The 16903-nt window shown below is 41.5% G+C and overlaps 1 protein-coding gene across 23 annotated transcripts in view; it reads right to left on the bottom strand.

Annotated features, from left to right (window-relative positions):
* The window catches only part of si:ch211-285f17.1 (sickle tail protein homolog), a 113805-nt gene that overhangs the window by 8777 nt on the left and 88125 nt on the right, over positions 1 to 16903 (bottom strand). For 21 of the 23 annotated variants that reach the window (XM_067578275.1, XM_067578271.1, XM_067578272.1 and 18 more), the window contains 10 exons: positions 16006 to 16204; positions 14883 to 14976; positions 9017 to 9939; positions 7395 to 7499; positions 6808 to 6857; positions 4609 to 4748; positions 4312 to 4487; positions 2004 to 2134; positions 1227 to 1374; positions 34 to 535 (listed from right to left, as the gene is read on the bottom strand). In XM_067578275.1, coding sequence (XP_067434376.1) covers positions 34 to 535; positions 1227 to 1374; positions 2004 to 2134; positions 4312 to 4487; positions 4609 to 4748; positions 6808 to 6857; positions 7395 to 7499; positions 9017 to 9939; positions 14883 to 14976; positions 16006 to 16204 — 2468 coding nt within the window. The remainder of the gene's footprint in view (positions 1 to 33; positions 536 to 1226; positions 1375 to 2003; positions 2135 to 4311; positions 4488 to 4608; positions 4749 to 6807; positions 6858 to 7394; positions 7500 to 9016; positions 9940 to 14882; positions 14977 to 16005; positions 16205 to 16903) is intronic. The other 2 variants (XM_067578274.1, XM_067578270.1) reach the window with 2 other exon arrangements.

Genomic DNA, 16903 nt, shown 5'->3' with positions numbered 1-16903 from the left:
ACCAAACTACATCAGGCAGGTGACTAAGCATACCTCTATGGACATAGCTCTGTTTTTGCATTTGTCCTGACTGTTCTGCAGCTCTTCTATGACAAGAACCTGGTTGGCAGTGCCGTTGCCATTATTCACCGGGTTCCCATGTGTCTTCTTATGACGGGCAGGACTCGGTGGATCTGAGTCTGCCCCCTTGGGAGATTCCCGGCCTTGACTCTTGCTTGGGTTGGGACTGGGAACATGAGTGGGACTAGGGGTGAGCGGAGGACTGGGCTGAGTGGTCAAGGCTGCAGACTGCTGGGACTGCTGCATGTGGACCGGGGAGCTCTGGACATGATGGATGACCATCGGGGAGGAAGGCATCACCTCTGATCTGATGGTGGAGCTCTGGGGTTCCAGTGGGTCTGCTGTGGAGCCAGGTTGGACTGATGCTGAGGGAGCTTCAGCAGGGGCCTCTGCTACTGCTGCTGCTGAAGGGCTGTTGTCCACTGGGACATTAGCCAAAGGATCAGGTCCTTTCTGAGGGCCCTCAGTAGCACATCTGCAGAGATAAGAGAAACAGTATGTGATGCAAACCTGCAGAAAAATCCAGTAAAGATATTCAAATGTTCTCTTAGCATAATAACCACAAAACTACTTTCTATAACAAAACTCAACATTGATAGAAATCTATTTTACAACCAAAATTAGTATTTATGCTCTTTCTGATTTTTCATCCAGATTGAAAATACATCAAACCTTATTATAAAGTTGACAAGTAATGCTAATTAATTCTGACATGAGGGTTGAAAATGCCATTGAAAGCTATGATGCAACGTCTTATGGTTTGGCAACGGAGACAAGAAGTCATGGAGGGAGAGTGAGAGAACTTCAAGAGTAAGATTCGTGTCTGTGACATATTAAAATGGGAATGAAGTTCTGCAGTGTCCACCAAATTAATTCACCTATCGGTTCAGTGAAGGCGATGAAAAGTAAATCAAATTTGACGCCGCACTCCTCTGTCCACACAGAATGACCTCTTTGATGGGATGAAGGCCAGCTTGCCCGCGTAATCAAACAGTACAATCTCCCACATCACAGACCCCTGTGAGTAGCTCTGTGGAGCGCTTTTTGTTTTCATCTTCCATTCCCCATCGCTCACTCTCCCCGTTCCCCTATGCTCCAGCACCTCCTCTCTTGATTCCTACTTTATCTCCTTTGACATTTTTTTCTTTCTTTTATCTTTCCTCTACCTTCTCAGACTGCTGAGTGTATCAGTCAGGCTCTTGACCCTTTTCAGCATGCTGTCCAGTTTATGGGGCTCCTCCTTCAAAAACTTGACGGCCTCCACCTCCACCCTGAGCACAGCCCGCATCCTGGTTTGTAGGGCTGGAAACTCTCCTGTGGAAACACATACAGAGAAACATGCATGCATTTTTTAAACAGCTATTACGGCAAAGTAAGTTTTTTAAGTTTACAGAAGTTTTGTTTCAAAGCTGCTGATAGTTGATATCTTGTGCAAAATAACATTTAATCCTTTACAAGTACACAATTATTCTCTGCATTGTCCGCATTTAGACTATCATGACACTACAACTCTTCAATAAACTTTATTAATAACATTTTTAGGGTTACCAGCTCTTTAAGGCTGACTCACCACAGCTGTTCATTGAGATACAATACTGAATTTAAATTTAGAAATACATTTATTGAATGATTACACAAGTAAATAACTTTTGAGAAGAAAATACAGTTTTATGATACGTTTTATACATAAGAATCGAGTCTGAGAGTTCGTAGACATCCAACATATCAGCCCTATTGGCTGATATCCAATGTTTAACAAGAGGCAAGTATAAGACTAATAATATACAAACAAATGTGTCAGTCTGTAATTTCAATAAGACACTTACTTGGAAGAACTTGAGTATTAGGCACTGTCTTGTATATCAATAATCAAAGAAACCATTAAATTTAACCAAAAACTGGATATACACAGCCCAGTATTAGTATGTTCTCTGTCATCTTACCTTTGAGTCCTGCCAGAGATTCTCCCACCTTCCTCAGAGTCACTGCCCCCTCTTCCACATCCTTCAGGGTCACCACTCTGTGTGATGCTGCAGAGTCCTTCTGTAGAGAGCCTACGTACTGCTCCAGCTCACTGCAGAAACCAAAACATGTCGGATGGAATGAAAGGACAAAAAATTTTGGGTTGAGGGAGAAAATTCAGATAGTGAATCCAAAGAATTTTGACAAAAGTGCATGTTTTCAAGGACAAAAATAAAAATGAATGGAAGCGTGGCACAACAATACCTGTTCAACTCTTCCTCCCTCTTTTAAACAAATAATTATTTACATAAAAAGTCCATGATCAAATGTCTCATTGTAGTTATGTAATTCCAACTTGGATGCATTTTTTTCCTGTTATACTGACATTCATCTACTGGGACTCAATTTGATTGAAAGATAACAGAGATAGATAAAAAAAGATTGTCACAACCATGAACATTTACTCTTAACAAACACCAGGGGGCAGGACATAATCATTTGTCTTATAGATCATACAGTGACATTAACTAGGCAAAGAGTTAAGGACATGATCTACAAAAAGAGAAAATTAGATAATATGCAGAATATGCACAATGATTAATACAGACTAATAAACTTTCCACTAAGCAGTGCACTTTTCTGTCCAAATCAAATTGCTTAGACCAGATTGAATTGGATCTTATCCCAAAACCACAAATGTTTACACATCAAACGAGGGCTTATTTGATGAGAGAGCACTTCCTCACATAGAAAACATATCAAGATGCTTCACAGCCATCTCAGTGCTCGAGAAAACTTGCTTCTCCGAGGGGAAATGCACTAAACGATAACATTGTGTGCAGTGTTGGATTGCATGAGAGGGACTAAAATGGTGTTTCATTGTGGCCAGGTACCCTTGAGAAACACTCTTTTGTAGAGGTCCCCTGAAGGGAGTGAGGAAAGGCAATAAGGAGGCAGTGTGTTAAATGCCCTGTTACGCCATGGCCTGTTGGTAATAGGAATGATGATGGGAAATTCCAGCTGATGAGAAAGAAAACAGATTTTCCTTTTTTGTCAAGCTTCCCACAGACAGAAAACAGACACACTACATCTCCATAATGTGTATCTGTGTGTGTCAGGGTATAACAGGCAGCTTTTATAGACAGCCTAATTAAGTCTTTAAGATAGTATTGGAGAGAGCAACTGAAACATACAGTATGGGGTCCCAAGAATGTGACTTAAAATGAGAAGAGTTTGAAATACTGTTGCTGCAACTCAGAAAAGTGACTTGAAAGTGAGTTTGTGAAAGGCTACTTGCTCTGTATTTTTGCTCAGAGGTACCTTCGTCACCATCATCAATAATGTCCACTGACAATGACAAACCATCCTATTTAAACCACCTGAGAATAATTTATTTTCTTGCTATTGCCAGTATTCCTGTCCATGGATTACTATCAAACTATTCCACATTGTACCATTCTCAGAACTGAAAAGTATTGAGCCTTTTTTTGTTGCAACAGAGTTATAAAATGTGCCCTTTTAGGTCATGATAGATTTGGTTCTCCGCCTGAGAGGTCAGTGGTTTTCACACCACATTCTCCCACTGGCCTTAAAGCCAAGGAGCCCTTATTACCAAGCCTTATTTCAAGTGCCAGCAGCCATGTTTTGCTGACTCACAACTGGCTAGATACCAAGGGAGCTTAATCCACTGATTTCCGCCTGTTCATTTCCCAGTCTCCATGAGCTGCTATCATTGTGTTTATTGGAGCATATGTTCACCGCTGTCTAGCAAGACAATGTTGTTTGACCTTGCCTGTAAACATCCAAATAAAAAAGATTCAATTACTGCTCCCTGTTGGCAAGAGGAGGCAAGTAAATTAAAATAAGAGCAGAGTAGTGAATAATTACTCCATAGTTGGGTCCATTGTTCTAGGCTGTCTCTGAGAGGCATGCATGGCTTGCCTGTATAAACCTGTGGACTGTAATTTGGAGGGTGTTGGCTTGTCAAAGACCTTGGGAGTGAACAGCTCAGGTGAGCTGATAAAAAAATGAAGCCTTTTGGGGATTTCCTTTAAGTGGAAGCATCTTGACAAGAGCCATATGGGTATGTACTGAATGAGCTTAAACATTTGTACAATAGACCTCACGAGAGCAGTAATGACCCAAGTAAATCATTAACAGTAAACAGTCAGTCATGAATGCAAACAACTGACTCTATTATCTGAATCTAGTGAATCAACTATTTATTTAGACTATATACAAGACAGCAGCTGGTACGGCAGTAAATCAGTGCATCTTGAGCAGCCTTACCCAAGTTGTGTAAGGACACGCTCCTCCAGACCCAAGTACTTGTGCCTGTCCTCTTCCACCAAAGCCCTCTGCCTCTGAACAGGGTCCTCCAGACGACGCATTGCCTCTGCAAGTTTAACACTGATTTCCTGTTCTGCCCGCTTCAGTTGCACTCGCAATGCCTCCTGGTTCTGGAGCTGAGCGGATGCACACAGTGGAATGAAATATTAGAGGAGCAGGAAAAAGCGTGTGTGTACATATTCTGCTTAAATATCAGACAGTGGGCATCAAATCATTAAAAGGAGAAATAGGACTTGCCTGCAGCTGTCTCATCTGATGCAGTTGCATCCTGAGGTCAGAAACATTCTTCCTGAACTGCAGGAGGTTGACTTTGAGAGGAACTGAGCCCTTGTCTGATGGGGCTACACTACTCTTAGGAGCCAAGACTGGGGAACCACCTGGACCAAGAAAAAAAACAAACAAGTTTGGTTAATTTTTTGAAAAATGTGACCCAAATAATACATAAAACAAGAATATTTTAACCTTCCAAATACACTCTTACCCTTACACTACTATAGAAAATACACCTAAAATGAATGTGAGAGTACATAAAAGCAAAAGCATAATTCTCCCCTAAGAGGAGTGCAGACAGAGTTGAGACTCTGCCATCCTGTCTGACTAATAATTATTGGTTAGACTGTACATGTCGGCAAACACATATTCCCTGGCAACACAGTGGTCTGACTTAATGTTTCTTATGTTTAATAATGATTGCCTGAACTCTCTGTGGCGTCTTTTTCCTGCACAAGAAGCACATTCATTTTGCCTGCACTTCTGAAATCTCTGTCAACTGATTTCAGCATTTCAGTCACCGCTAGAGAGGGAGAAGAGGTTGAAACCATGGAAACGGGGCGAGTTAATATTTGTGGTTTGGGCCAGAGTCTCTAAATGGCCAACGAAAATAATAATCTAATTCAATCCACTCTCAGAAACTGCAGTTTGAGTTTTGATGACCTTTAGTTATTTTCAGTCTACATCTACACACAGATTGTGGTCATCTGATGGAGTTAATTTAATATCAGTCATTAAATGGACCCAAATCTGGACTGAAGACTTCAACATTTAAGGAGAAAACATTTTCTCACTTAGTGGTATTTAGGAATGTGGATCATTTGGGTTTTGATTGTCCAGATTTTGAGATATGTCTATGGGAATTATGCCTTTATCCTAATAAAATTTAAGTGAATTTACAACAGTAACAAACTGTACTTAAAAGAAATTACAGCAGTGTCTCTTTCTAGAAACAATGTGCCTTTTACTCTAGATAATCTATAGAACAAGCTGTACACAGTTTTCTTACTACTTTTGTTTTTGTAGAGAGCAGTTCCAAGGTCTGTGGAATATTAAAGAACATGAAGAGAGTTACATTTTTTTAATTTAAATTTTTAATGCTATATATGGGGTGGAGGCAGAAATCTCAGAGTTGGATATCTCAAAATGTGGACAAACAAAAAACAACTACATGCATGGCTAGATACTAATAAAGGCAAGTGAGAAAATATGTTTCCCACCCAATGCTAACTTTCTTCAATGGACCTCATGTTAAAGAAAGTCCCTGCCCATGAGCCACACAATAGGTCAGGGAATGTTCAGAGTGCACTCAAAGCTCCCTTGACGCAGAGACTCACGCACTGTCGGGGCAGTGAGAGAACAAACTTTTGTCTTCATAATCCCAAAACTCTATTCATTCCTGCCTCTCTTACAAGCTACCTGACAGCTGCCTAGACCTGAAGTACAGGTCTAGGCAGTACAATGTACACTGCTGGTTGTGTTTGGGGCCTTGGGGAGACAATGTCCATCAAAGGAAGTTCTAGCTGTGCAGTGACAATGAAAAAGCGTTTGAGGGATTTCAAAAATAAGTGCCACTGCATTCTCTTGTTTGACACAGAGGCAGTCTGGTGAGATCAAAGACCATACTGAAACTATTCTGATGATCTGAGCATTCACTCAAGCACAACATGACATGAAAATCCCTCTTAAAACTACATATGAAATGTGTCATGAGAGATGAGATTAGCTCTCAAGACACATAAACAGCGTTGTGTTTTCTTTCGGTCACTGGTGAGGTTGCAGATATATTTTATCAAACCTAGATCTGCCCACAGACCACTGCAGAGCCGACTGAATCGCTGAATCATCATAGCAGGCTTGAGAAGTAATAGCGTCTTGTTTTCCGGTAAGTAGTTCTTTGAGGGACTTGTGTTAGCTCTGCTGGCCCTTGTCTCTTAACTCCTATTAAACTGGATGTATGAGGGAAAGGACTGTAAGGAAATATGAACCGATGACAAGCAAAGAAACCTCACTTTGTTTTCTCTCCCTCCAGCGCAGCTCATTGCAGACTGTTGACTGACACTGATGTGTGGGCTTGTCTGCACAAGACATTATGGCGCTAAAACTCTTGTTTTAAAGAAAAAAAAAAAAAGTCATGAAATTGCACAGGGCAACAGTGATACTAACCTGAGCTATGTGCACTGTGGGCTGGAGATGATGTCTTCGGTGGTCTCTCACTGCAGCCAGAAAGAAATTCATCAGAGCGGGATTTTCATGACGGGAAAAAAAAAAGTGTTTTGGAGCATTTGGATTAAAGGTTAGTATTAGTAAGGACAAACACATTACAAAAAAGTATGATGGGAGACACTGACAAACCAGAGAGGTTAAATGATGTTAATGATGTTAACAAGCTTCATCAGTGTTTAACATAGCATATGAACATACAAAGTCATTGCAGTCACAGAGCTTTTATACTAACTGTCAAGCAAACATTAACACAAGGTCTCCACAGGGAAGATCGAAATGCAAAGAGTTGAAATGCAGCCAGATAAACCATACATAGTGGCCATTTATCTAGGGAGCAAATGACTTTAAGATCAGATTCACAGTCAAACCTATTTCCTCTTCACCAGATGCTATTTAACCTGAGTGTTTGATATGGCCATTATAGAAGGGATACTTTATCTTTCCCACTCTGCCTGGATAGCCAGACTTTTCATTCGAAGCTCCGTTTCCCCTGATGCCTCACTCTATCCTATACTGTGATTGCTTACCTTAAAGGCTCCTTGGTGCCACTAGTGTTTGGCCCCTTTAAAAGTGCATGCTGAACAAGACCAGTCAAGCTGGCAATCTGTTGCTCCATAGCCTTCATTCGCTCTCTGCAGAAACATCAGAAAATTCTACTTTCAACACTGAGGCCTATTGGATATTACAGCTGCCAATAGAGCAAATATTAGCTCAGAATGAGCATGGGAGGGTTGTAACAGAATAATTAATTGTTTTTAATTACCTGACCATAATTCTTTTTTGTTATTTGGTGGGTGGATTACACAGTGGAGATTTTTTGCAATTAATTTGCAATCAAGTCCTGTGTAAATAATGACTCTGGTCAAATAAAAAGTTTCTGAATTACAACAGTCCAAGAGCAGTCAGTCAGTCTCTTCACAAAAAGAAAAAATTTGAGGCCAAATGGAATAAACAAGATGGACGACTCAAGAATAAAAACGAACCCTTAAGTTCGACATCAAGGGTGCTCGAGTCATATTGTTTTTTTTTTTAATAAAACAAGAGTGTGTCACAAGTGGTGGTCACTCAGAGGAGAGTGAAAGGGCAATTGGAAAATTACACTGCCTTAAGAAAGCCAAACACCAAAGGGGTGAATAGGGAACCTTACACTGAGACTGCTTGGTAAGCCTAGAGGTTGGAAAATAGAGCAACTTTTGTTTTCAGATGACATCGTTTATCTTGAGGAAGGATACAGGGCCAGCTGAGGACACAGGGGGGACTGTGGTTTCAGCCCCGCTACAGACAATAGACAGACACTAGGTCTATGTGAACACAACAATGCCTAACCTCAGTGTCATACAGCATATTTAACATGAATAAATTCTGACAGCTAGAGAACCGTGAGTGTTAGGACTATGTTTATGTTGAAAGTTAAGTGCAGTACTTTCCCATTCAAATTCCTCCAATCTTTTCCCAGATTCCCAGGGCATTTTTAATGGGGGGGTTCTGGGCTGCACAGGTGGTCCAGCCTGATCTGTTTGACTGACTGGGCCATTTCAAATACTTTTTCAACCTGGTCAATATTTTCTTTGGTTCTCCTAGGTACGCACATACCCCCTGTAACCTCCCTTTTCTCCAGACCATGTTTAGTTGGCTAAGTGGCAAGCATCCCTCTTGCTCTCTTTTTATGTTTATGTGCCCTCAGTCAGAGTAGACAAAGCTAACCCAGGTACCAAAATGACTGCTGAATTATCCAAACTGAATAGACTCTACAGAGGGATTGTTGTTAGAACAATAGTCACAGAGTAAAAATACACAGTAGGCTAATGGGGTTTTAAGATACTATCCTGTTTCAACAGTGGCAGCTTTGTCTGGTTCTACACACTTAATAATAATCAACTGTCAACTCCAGAATTTGAAAAGAGACTGTGAAAACAACCGTCAGATAAGCAGAACTGGTTGTATACACAAACCAAAGAGATGCATAATCATGTGCATTAGTCTGCTGTACTTAATGTGCAAATCTTGGTGCTCAAGACAGTGAGAGGGCATGTTGGTTAGGGTGAAACTGGGATGCAGAGTTAGTTCATGCTCCCATGCAGTGTCTTAATTCTAATTTTAAAAATCTCACCAGCCCATTTTATATTATGTCTGATCCCCTGAGGCTTACCGTGTCTGATGGTCACTGGCAGGTGGGATAGGCCCCTGAAGGTGACCCTGGATGTCTGAAACCACAGGTGATCCCATGTTGTTTCGGGGCTTGGTCCCTGTTACCTCCTCCTTCCTGAAGGACTGGCGGACAGGTGAGCTTCTCTCCATGGGAACACCATGAGGTGGAACACCATGTGGTGGAACACCATGCGGTGGAACACCATGCGGTGGAACACCATGAGGAGGCCCGCCATGAGGAGGCCCGCCATGGGGAGGCCCGCCATGAGGAGGCCCACCATGGGGAGGCCCAGCATGGGGAGGCCCGCCATGGATGTCGATCATCCGTACCTCAGCCATCCGGTGAGGGGATGGGGGAGGAGTCTTGGAGCCCAAAGTAGGCAGCTGGCTGTTTCTGGACTTCTGCCTGTACAGGGAAGGGTGATCAATGGAGTCTGTGGGGCTGGGTCCACTATAAGAGCTTGTGGAGCGGATAGAGGCACGGTGAAATCCCCCCATGCCATGCTCTGGACCATCAAGCCCAGGGTTTGGGTGTGGTCCATGGGCAGTTGCCATGCTTATTCTTCCTTCTTGGAGAAGGTACGGGTCTGCATACAACCCCTCATTACCTCTGGCTAGACTGTGGCTTTTCCCACCCATGTCCTCATCTGGCTTGACGTCCCGTCTCTCCAGGATGGCGCTGGGACAGGGCGAGATGGAGCGGGCTGGAGGGTTAGCGTTAGACAGTCGGTCCCTTGGAATGGTGGCACTGCCGGGTATAGAGCCCTGCCGTGGACCGAATGGGATTCTGGAGGGTGATGGGGGCATGGAGTGGGGAGAGGGGGGGAGAGTTCCCTGCATGGGATGGTGTGCTGGCGGACCCATGGGGGGCTGTCTCAGAGGGTGCTGACCATCACGGCCAGCATGCACCATCTCACCGTGCATCTGGAAAAGCACAAAAGCATACAGACATATTATTATAAACTATTCTCTTGACTAGATATTACTCCAAATAATACAAAAGCCCCCCCAGAACCCCTCCCCCTCTATTTAAGCTCAAGAGTAGTCAAACCCGACTGCATACCTCTGCCTGTTTGAGAGCTTCAGCTGCTGTTTATTTTGTATATATCCTGTGTTTCTGAGATGAAGTTGCCCTTGAAACAAAAACATCCATCTAACTTAGCTTACACTGTTGCTTCTCAAAGAAAATACACTGTCAGCAAAATTTTACAGAAGTAAAAAAATAGTTACTTGCAAGGCCACTATCCCCTGGTACACAGTATTTCATTCAAAGTCCTCCATATTATACCCACAGGCATCTATAAAACAATATTACAATAGAAGAACACAAGATTCTTTCATTGAATGAAAAGTCTAGTTTTTATAAAATCTCTGTGAGCTCAATTGCTCTCTTGGAGATGAACTAAAAAGAGTTTTCATGTGCACCTCCAGGGCTAGAGGGTGGTTGGTTAATTTGCAACAAAATCTGTCAAGCAATAATCTGTGTAAACCATTAGCAAATCCGGGCTGCTGTTCTTTAGTCTGACCACCCATAAAGGAACCTTGAAGGTTAACATACATTAACCTGAACTCATTTAAACACTGTGACTTTCCGGGTTAAGGGAAATATATGTGTGCTTGGGCTGTAGGTGACAAAACTACAAACAATGAGGTGGGACAGGTTTCACAACAATTGTAAATAAACATCTTATCGTATTTCTTCATACCTTTATCTGATATTGCATTACTTACTCTGCTTTCATATTGACAGCTTACTTAAAGCACTTTTTAAGGAAGAACTAACACATTCTTGTTTTTACAATTGAAACACTGAATTCATAAGCAGTAAAACAAATCTTTGATCTATTTAATACACTCAGAGGTTTTGCTTCTACAACCTCACTTGATCTGGTATCACCTGGAGCTTATGCTGGCTAACAATAGCTATGTTAGATAATGTTAGCTTAGTTAACGTTAACTTTAGATACAGCAGATACCGTATTGCTGTGAAACTGACATTAGATTCAGTTTGCTAACCACATCCTCTAGGTGTGCTACTGTTATACTCTACTATTGTGTTACTGTCTGTTATCATTAGCCATTAATCTACTATTATCACTTAAGCCCAAAGTGGCCGTTATTCAGAAAGAGCGTCTCAAAATTACCAATATATTACAGGCATAGACTAGTATGAGTTCAAACTTGTGGAATCATAAAGGGCAACAATAGAAATTATACCAGCTTAGAACTTATTAGCATGGCTACAACATGGTGACTTTATTTATTCCAAACTTGAGTTCATTTTACATACACAGGTAAATTTAATACCCTTTTCACAGTAATGTCACTCAAAGAATGATGGAAAACCAGTAGCGACAATGAGGCCTGGAATTGTTAAATTAAAATGATATTATAGACAATTATAATTATATCTGTATCAGTACTTTCCAGCTGTATATAATAATAATTCCCACTAATTACCTGGACCCAGGTAAGTGGCAGAGAATTTGTTGGATAGATTAACCAATTACCAAATTCCAAGGCCTTTTTTGAGGGAACAGAATTCAATGTTTTTCAAGACTTTGCAAGACCTGCATGTACCCCAATATTAGCAAACATATACCAGAGCCAACTAGCAGAATTGAAATATACAATATGTAAACAGTGATATAACTAGTGGACATGTGATGTGTCAGATATGATAACACTGTGCTGAGGAGTGTCACATGCAGAGAAGAATCCAATCCACCTTCTTTCTTGCCTAATTCTCTCTTCCTGCCAAACAAACAAGCTATTGTTCGTTGTAGGTATGACTCATGGGTTACACCTACTTAGAAAGACAAGTCAAAACCTAATACAGGTTCAACTTATGAAAAACCTCAGGTACAGTTTTCTGACATTGTGCTTTTTCTTACTTCTTCCTCAGTGACGGTCCAGATTAATACAGTGGAGAGCAAAATAAAGTTGGTGTGACATTTACAGTACCACTGTGTGCGTGTGTGCGTGTTTGAGCTGGAAAACAACAGCTGCTCAAAGTGTACAGTAACAAAGGGCTCAGGCTTGGCTGTGATAACAAAAGAAAAAAAGGGAGAAACTCTGGCAGAGAAAGCACGAAGCCCATAAATGTGGCAGCAACAAGTCTGACCAGGCAGCAAAATACACAATAGAAAATCTGAAAAGCACAAAACCACTGCAAACCATCATCAAATCCTAATGACTTTCACTATCCAAGATGCCCACGCGCATAAAAAGAAAAGTTGCCCTCTTGTGCAAGAATTCTTTGGAGCAGTAAATAACATATCTGACTGCCTTATGAGAACAGTTTTCACCAAAAGGCATCACTTGTCAATCCCAAACAGATGTTACACCATTGGAAGACGATTTATTCTTTAAATATCCTTACAAATACACAGACTTTATAAAGACAGCCTGTATTTGTCTGTGCAACATGCACAAATCACTGCTTCGAGACCAAACAGAGGAGTAAAGGCTTGAAAAATAAACACATGAGCGACCATGTCAGGCAAATGAGAGGCCATATTGGGAACATTTGGTTTGAGTTTAACCCATGGACTTTTTTAAAGACCTCTCGCTCTGTTTCCACTGTGCTCTTAAGCTTCCAATAATGAGGGCAGCATGTCTGGTAGGAACGTGCATAGTTGCCATGTCAAAAAACGGAGAGGTTTCCTAAACTGATTCACAAACTGCAGAGCTTCAAAGGCAGCCAAGCTAAACAGATAAAGAGGAGCTTCACAGAAATGTTCATGCAGAAGTGTGTCAGCATTTCCAGCTGCATGTCTGGATGTAATATGCTGCTATATACATAATAGTGTTGTTGATGAAAAAGATGGTGGGAACTTGCTGTCAATTATGATAATTGTGAATAAAAACAAGACAAACATAACAATTGTCATAGTCTAATAAATACAAAGAATAGTTTAATTGCCCAATGGAGAACAGATCGCAGATTGGCCAATAACTGAACGTCTGTTTACAAAATATCTCCTCCAGCTATGTGTACATAACATCACCTCTGACAGCCACTATTGACTATTCAGTGAATACAAAGCAATCCACTACATACAGTAAGTACATATTTATATTTCAATACATTTTCAGATTTTTCATCACAACAAAAAAGCTTAAAAAATGCAAGAAAATACCACCATATTTCAACCGCCAGCTGCATATTTTCTATATCAAGTTACTTATTAGTAAGTGTGTCCATCTTAAATCAATCACTGACAGAAAAGATTGCTGTTTTCATAACCAGAGACAGCTCTATTTGGGTTTCACTTGCCAGAAAGCTTCAATCAATAACAGAGGTAACTGTGGATGATACTTTAAATCTGATCTGAGGCCCGACATTCCTGCAAGACAAGAGGTCACTCAATAGCCCAAACAGATGTGAAGTAGCCCCCCTCGAAAGTGTTTGAACAGGTGTATAGCTCATTAGGTTGTAGTATTTGCCCTTTTCCTTTGAGTGCCAGGGTTTCTGTTTTTTTATGAAAAGAAGTTTCTCTTGAGCTTTCTTTAAAAGGCAAACAAACAAACAAACAATCTGCAGACTGAGCTTTACAGCTGCCAAGAATAGAGCGGCTGCTTACAACAGGAGTCTGGAATGACTGTGATTGACTGTGTGTGTGTTTGAGTGTCTGAGAGTTAAAACTTGTCAATATTTTTGTGTGGAAAGGGCAGCTTGCCACAAGCTTTCCATAAGAGCAGAAACTTTTGAATTACTGCAACAAATGTCATCGAACAAATTTCTTTCAAAGGTCCCGTTCTGTGTAATTCACCAACTTAACCTCCACACCCAACAACCACATGCAGTCTTCGTGTCAGCTGCTGCTTGGTTAAACAGTGACAGAACTATTCATGACAACAACGGTCTTCGGCTCTACTTCATGCCTCGGTTTCACAATATTTGCACATGTTCCCTTGTAATGTGGCCTTGCTTCTCTTTGCCTGATGCATTTCAATTCATCCAGTGCAAGTTATACTTTTCAAACTTGCCGATTCAGCAAGTCACAATTCATGTTCTCCTACTGTTGCCAGTTTGCAACTCTTCTTGCTCTTACACGTCGCTTTGCGCGATTAAATTCACTTTTTCATTCGTATATTTTTTGCCATTTTTTTTCTTAACTGTCTTTGGTTCACTTCCCCTTGAAGGACCCCATCACAGAGAGCCAGCTGAAGCAACTTGCCTGACAGCAGCAGAGAATAAAAGGAATTTCTGCAGCCCCTCAAAGTCATGATGCCATCTGAAGCAAAACCTCTTAAACCATCATGTTTGCCTCTTCATTCCTTTATCAATCTCACTTTACACTTATGTGACACATACAGTATGTGGCAATGGGATTAAGGTTGATGTAATTTTTGCAGTATCACCATAGTGTCGCAATGCTGCCTGAAAATCAGCAGCGGGCAGAGAGGATAGGGTTAGATTAAGGGTCAGGTGGATTAGGGAGGCGGATTTGAGGAGGAACATTCGAGGAAAGGGTTCTTTGGGGCTTTACTTTTGTTACATCAGCAGGAAACAAACATGCTGGAATCAGAACAAGAGAAAGAGAATAGAGCTGATATTGAGGAAGAATGAACAAGGAAAATAGTCCTGAGAACTGAGTTGAATTGTCCCTTAAGCAAGCTGCACCCGAGTGAACAGGCGAGTCCCAATCCCAGGCCCCCAGGAGAACAATATGAAACCCCCCTGAACAGATTAAGAAGAGGCAGGGGGACATTCCTTCCCTTAACTGCAAACAGGATGTGAGAGTGAGAAGAATTGGAGGCTGGGCTCACTATTCTATCTGCAACAAGTCTGGCTACCTTCCCGCCGCTGCTGCTGTTAACGAGACAATCATTTTCACTGCTTTGTTAGCGACTGTACTCACCCTGGCGTCGCCGTTGGCAGGTCTGGGCCCATGGCTGAAAGCCTGTGCTGGATCTTTGTGGTAGACTTTCAGGCAGGAGTGGTCTGTGATGTTCCTGTAGGGAGAAGAGGTGTCCAGTGGTAAGAAGGTAGCCCAAACATCACCATCAGACCGTGGGCGTTCATGCGCCAGCCTGGATCTTTTTAGCAGCACTGCCAAGGGCACATATCCTGACTGAGGCTGTGACAACCCTCTGTAATGTGACATTTCCTCTAAATCTCAAAAGTCATCGACTAATACTGTGTTGAGACGTGGCTCGACTACAAAAATAGGTCTCACTCTCTCACTACGGTGCTGCACCCTGGACACCTGTATCAACCTTGAGGAACCACGAGACAATTTTTTTTACAGCCCTGATAAAGAATTCGTCACAAAGTACACATCACACTTGAACAGGAAGTCCGGAGACTAAGGGGCAAAGTTGCTTCTGTCTTCAAAAATAATGTTTTTTTATGAAAAACAACTAGAACAAGTGGCTGTATACTGTGTCGGCACATAGAATCTACTGTATTACTGATAAGATATGCTGCTGAATAACAAACCAGAAAGGTACAAGGTACAAGGAACAAAAAAAAGCAGTGAGCTACAGTAATATATGGGTGTGTGTCTGTTACCGTGCTTGTAAATGATATACACACAACATAATACTTTGGAAACTACATGCTGAAAAGCATAAATGTGCCTCAAAAAGTGTAAAACGACAAAGCTAACATTGCTCAAACTTTCCAAAGTCAAACTTTCACCAGAGGAGAGAGGACAGCAGGCAGGAAAGTCATCCAAGTCTCTCAAGAATGCTCTTCAGTATGTTTGAGTATATCAGAGACATTTTCTGCCGTAGGGCTCCCATCTCCAAATGATTTTCTTTCTAATGAGTTTTCACATGGGGTAAAAAGGAAGTGAAAACCTTTCCTGGCCAGTGACACTTCCTGTACAAAGGGAGTTTAAACAGGAAGAGCTCAGGGAGAGGAAAAGGAAAGGCCCTTTAGAGGAAGAGTAAAACTATGGAGCATAATGAACCTTGGATGTCCTGTCAAACTAAGACTGAGAAAATACAATATGCACACGTCGAAACATTCATCTTTACCTGACATCAGTAAGCTCGTAGTACATATTCCTCATGTCGTCTTTGACGTAGACGGCGACACTAGGAGACTCCAACATCTTCATGGTGAGCTGCTGCGAGAAGGCACTAACAAACAGAGCTCTGACTGTGTCGATGCTGGTGATCTCATTAGGCATGCGGATCTGTTTGGTCTCGTCCCCGTACTGCAGGTACAGCACACCTACAGAGAGAAGAAGAGCAGGGTGATTAGCCAGGAGTGAACTAACTTTAATTGATGGAAATCTTTCGTAAGACTAAGACAGGGGTATGTTTTTGTTTGAGTAGTGTTACACTGTTTTGTTTCACTCCTTCTCACTATTCAGATTGTAATCGCACTGTTTTGGATGATAAAGAAGTTTATCCCTCCTTGCAGTGTTAATCTACGAATGCAAACACATTTCCTGCAGCTACTCAACAGTAAAAACCTTCAAATTACAAACCACCGGAAGGCATTTACTCTTCAGTGAGTGACTGACTGCTAAGAATTAGTTCAGTAAAAGCTGGTGAAAAAAAGTTTTTTAAATAGCTTTTTGTCTGCAGATCTTTTTAGGATTAGTCTGACAATAAAAAAAAAGTGCCACAACAGAACTGGTCAGACTAAAATACATGCTTATTACTGTTTGGGTGAACCTCAAACTACCTCCACCACACAGCCAAAATAAACAACACCTTTTCCTGTGCCTGCGCTGTTCCTGCCCAATGAAAATCCTTGAGCGTTTTGGTAGTTTTACCTGTCCTGTGCAGTCACCATTTGTGAGTTAGAAAATAATTGCTTTGACTTATGAATTGGGCTTCAAAATGAATGCTTACAATGAATTGCGGCACAAAGCTTTGAACTGATAAAAAAAACTTTTCTATGGCTCTCTAGTACTGTAAATTG

The sequence above is a fragment of the Thunnus thynnus genome, chromosome 21 (assembly GCF_963924715.1).
Source record: "Thunnus thynnus chromosome 21, fThuThy2.1, whole genome shotgun sequence".
NCBI lineage: Eukaryota > Metazoa > Chordata > Actinopteri > Scombriformes > Scombridae > Thunnus > Thunnus thynnus.
This window is presented reverse-complemented; position numbering and strand designations above follow the sequence as displayed.